The sequence below is a fragment of the Carlito syrichta genome, unplaced genomic scaffold, assembly GCF_000164805.1.
Source record: "Carlito syrichta isolate Samal-C Ts95f unplaced genomic scaffold, Tarsius_syrichta-2.0.1 Scaffold302358, whole genome shotgun sequence".
Lineage (NCBI taxonomy): Eukaryota > Metazoa > Chordata > Mammalia > Primates > Tarsiidae > Carlito > Carlito syrichta.
Window position 1 is genome coordinate 515,079 of NW_007246454.1, and position 4,259 is coordinate 519,337.

At 47.3% G+C, this 4,259-nt stretch overlaps 1 protein-coding gene across 2 annotated transcripts in view; it reads left to right on the forward strand.

Annotated features, from left to right (window-relative positions):
• UBE2E1 (ubiquitin conjugating enzyme E2 E1) overlaps positions 1 to 4,259 on the forward strand; it is a 66,346-nt gene that overhangs the window by 3,851 nt on the left and 58,236 nt on the right. Inside the window, exon 2 of one of the 2 annotated variants that reach the window (XM_008056440.2) lies at positions 50 to 100. The exons of the other annotated variant lie outside the window; for it this stretch is intronic. Within the exon in view, the coding sequence (XP_008054631.1) occupies positions 50 to 100 (51 nt within the window). The remainder of the gene's footprint in view (positions 1 to 49; positions 101 to 4,259) is intronic. 2 annotated transcript variants of the gene reach the window in all.

Consider the following 4,259-nt stretch of genomic DNA (forward strand, 5'->3'; position numbering starts at 1 on the left):
CCCCGCGCCTCACTGTCCTGTGTTTGTCTCCCCCCTTCCCCGGCTCCAGGATTCAGAAGGAACTGGCGGACATCACGTTAGACCCTCCACCCAACTGCAGGTGAGTGGCCGCTCCGGGCTTGGACATTTGAGCATTCCTCTGAACCGGGTCGAGGATTCTTCCCGTGGTCCGCCCTGGCACCTGTTCCTGGGTCGATGCTCTTCTGGATGGCGCCGAGAGCGGGTAGGGTGAAATGTGCCAGCCTGTGTGGCTGGGCGAGGCGCTCAGCTTCGTGCTGTCGCCAAGGGTGGGCTGACTTGGCGTGGACTTCTACAGATGACAAGCACACCTGGGAAGTGCAGTAAAGACGTGTCCTGGCCCCATCGTGGGCCTCGGCTTGGCCGTCGAGGGTGCGGCAGAGCCTTTTAGGCCCTTAGGTGTGTTTTGGTTTAGCAAACCGCTTTGCTGTGGTCATCTCTTACTCCATCTCTGCTCAGCTAATAGGAGCTCAGAATTATATCATGCCCTGAATCTTCAAACTTACTCCATGGTGTATACGTTTTGTATTAGGCCATTTCGACAGAGCAAGTCGAGAAGCAATTTGTGGCTTTGATTAAAAAAAAGGTCTTTTCTTCCTTGTGAGTGTTTTCCCTCAATCTTGCGTTTATCCAGACTGCGTTTATATGTGTGTTTTCGTCTCAAAACAATTTGAAACCAGCTTTCACAGGGCGTGTTGGCCATAGCTTTTGAGGAGCCATTTTGCAACTGTCGGGTCAAGGTGGAAGACTTGATGACTTGACTAAATCAAGGAAGTGCGGAAGGACTCGGAACTAGGTTATATTAGAGCTCCTTATTTAAGGGAGGGTCTGTAACTCCTGTAGTTCAAAAGTGAAGTCTAACGTGTCACCGAATTCTCAGGTCTCGGGATTGCCATTGGAATGGGATGTGAGATTTCAGAAAGTCCTAAACGTACGGGTAGGAGTGAAGTTTCTGACAAGATAATACTCAGGGTCATGTGCCGATTTTAAGATGAGTATGTGGCAGTCTGGCATAGTGGCGCACGCCTGTCGTCCCAGCCCTCGGGGAGGAGGAGGTGAGAGGGTTGCCTGAGACCAGCCTGGGCAACTTGACGGGACCTCATCTGTACAATAAATCAAAAAACTAGCCAGACGTGGTGCCATGTGCCTGTGGTTCCAGCTACTTGGAAGGCTGAGGTGGGAGGATCACCTGAACCCAGCAGGCCAAGGCTACGGTGGCTGTGAGCGTGCTACTGCACTCCAGCCTGGGTGACAGAGTGACTGACACTCCACCTCAAAAAAAAAAAAAGATGAGAACTTGGCAGTATTGAGGTTGAAAAGCTAAATGAAGTATTCTGCTTGTAACACTGAACTTTCTAAACTGTGATGTGTGGATTAAATGCAGACTTGAATGTTGCCATTTGGGTTCCATTTGTTTTTAAATGTGGGTCAGATGAGAGGTGATCTCAGGTGGAAGTTCGTCCTGGTTTGTGAGGAAGGTCATTGTGAGTTTGAAACGCGCGGAAACTATCGTGGTTGGTAACTGAAGCACTTGGTCCTTCTTGAGGATTTCTTTCATGGCTAACATGTGTCTTTTGAGATGGTTGAGAGTGTGGAGAAATGATGGGTTTATGGCTGTCTCTTGCTTTAACCGAGGTGTCCACATGGAAGCCATTCGCTCCAGGGTCGTTCTGGGAGTCCTTGGACATCTCCGGTGGATCTGGGCTGGGTGGATCCCTGAGGCTCCTGTTTGGTGTTGAGTCTTTGCTGTGTGTGTCCCCTGAGTTGAGGCAGCTCTAGCTGATGGAATGAGAAAGTTTTTAAAGCATAGTTTAAAAACGAATAACATGCATCAAAACATATCACAGCTTTCTTGTGTCTAAGTGTAATCAGATTTGAAACTGTAAACAACGTGAAGAGTTTCGTGGGATTAGCCATTTTAAAAAGTAAGATAAGGACACTTGAGTTTCACATTCTTTCAGCTGAGTTCAGGCGTGAGAGATCCATGCTGCTGAGGCATGAGAACTTTTTATCCTTGGAAACCCTCCTAATTACCCCCCAGGGTGGAAGCTTTGAACTTTACCTGTGTCAGGGAAAGGACGACCTGGGTGCTCTTGGGTGGGTGGCCTCGGGGAGGCTCAGTGCACTTAGGCATTTTGAGAAAAACGTCACATGTCAGAGAGAATACCGGGCATCTTTATTTTGCAAGAGAATGTATCTTATGTGATAGTCTTCTAAAATAAAGACTGCTTTATTTTCCGACGACATCTTCCATTGCGTGAAGTCAAATGTTGACTTTTGGTGGGCTTCCTAGAGTTGTTGTCTTAATACTGTATCCTGGTCCCAGTGTTCAGCTTCCCTAAAGGAGTTTGGTTTTAGGTTTTGTGCCGGTGCCTTATGGGCTTAACTATTTAACAATTTAATGTACTTTATTGTTGGAGCTGGACGTGGACCATGTGGTTGGGGACACTTATTGAAGCTAACGTCCAGTGAAAATGTGCATCGTAAATGCATGCATGTTCAGTTACCCTTGGCATGAGAGCTCGATAGCTTGAAATTGAAGTGGAAATTCTGCTGAAGTTATAGTTTTTTGTTTTGTTTTGCTTGAGTCGGAGTCTCATAATGTCGCCCAGGCTGGAGTGCAGTGGCATGCTCATGGCCACCGCAGCCTCGACTTGCTGGGCTAAGATGATCCTTCCACCTCAGCCTTCCAAGTAGCTGCAACTACAAGTACATGCCACCACACCCAGCTACTTTTTTGGTTTTTATTGTAGCGATGAGATCTTGCCAAGTTGCCCAAGCTGGTCTCGAACATGTGGGCTCAGGCAGTCCAGCCTCCCCAAGTGCTGGGATTATAGGCGTGAGGCACCGCGCCCGACCTTGTTTTGTTTTTGAGTCAGAGTCTCACTCTATGTCGCCCAGGCTAGAGTGCAGTGGCACACTCACAGCCACTGCAGCCTCGACCTGCTGGGCTCAGGCGAGCCTTCTGCTTCAGCCTTCAAGTAGCTGGAACTACAGGCTTTCTCCAAAACTCCTGGCTAATTTTTTGATTTATTGTAGAGACGAGGTCTTGCTATGTTGACCAGGCTGGTCTCGAACCCGTGTGGCTCAGGCAGTCCTCGCCTCCACTTTCCAGAGTGCTGGATTTGCAGCTACTGAACTCGGCTGAAATTATAGTTTTATAAACTGTAAATTATGTCTTGAATGAGGTAAATGGTTTTCAATTAACGTATCTTGTGTTTTCACCTCTTGTGGGACTTCCTCCCTATAATCAGTGTTCAATGTGTAGTTTGAAGTTTAACACTTTATTAAAATATAGTACCTGACACATGGTAACTTCTCAATAAACAATTGATTATTGCAAATCAGCAGAAGACATGCTCCTCTTAAAGGTACACTGCTTGTGTTCACTAATTTTAGAATTTGACTTGGCAAAAATATTTGGATGTGATGGTATGGACTGCAAAACTTACGTGAAATGCATTTGCTTAATTTTTTTTTTTTTTGAGTCAGAGTCTCACTCTGTCGGCCAGACTGGAGTGCAGTGGCCGCTCCTGGCCACCGCAGCCTCGACCTGCTGGGCACCGGTGATCCTTCCGCCTCAGCCTTCCGAGTAGCCGGAATTACAGGCGCGCACTACCACGCCCGGCTGATTTTTTTGATTTATTGTAGAGATGAGGTCTCGCTGCCCAGGAGGGTCTCGAACCTGCGGGCTCAGGCAATCCACTCACCTCAGCCTCCCAAAGGCGCGGGATTACAGGCTGAGCCACCAAGCCTGGCTGCTTGATATGTTATAGTGTATGGAAACATAAATCCTTAATGTTGTCTGTTACGTCAAGTAGGTTTTTGTAGAACAAGATGTGGATTATGTTCAGTTCCCAGGAAAAAAGTCATTCAAGTGAATATTTTCAAATTGCTTTATACTGACACATAATAAAAAAAATTTTTTTTTTTTTTGAGTCGGAGTCTCACTCCTTGCCCAGGCTGGAGTGCAGTGGCACACTCAGGCCATCACAGCCTCGACCTGCTGAGCTCCTGAGATCCTTCCACCTCAGCCTTCCAAGTAGCTGGAATCATAGGCGTGTGTTACCACGCCTGGCTCATATTTTTATTTTATTTATTGTAGAGACAAAGTCTCACCAAGTTACCGGGGCTGGTCTCGAACCCATGGGCTCAGGCAATCCACTCGCCTCAGCCTCACAAAGTGCTGGGATGACAGGCTGAGCCACTGAGCCCTCTCCAAATTCTTTTTTTTTTTTTTT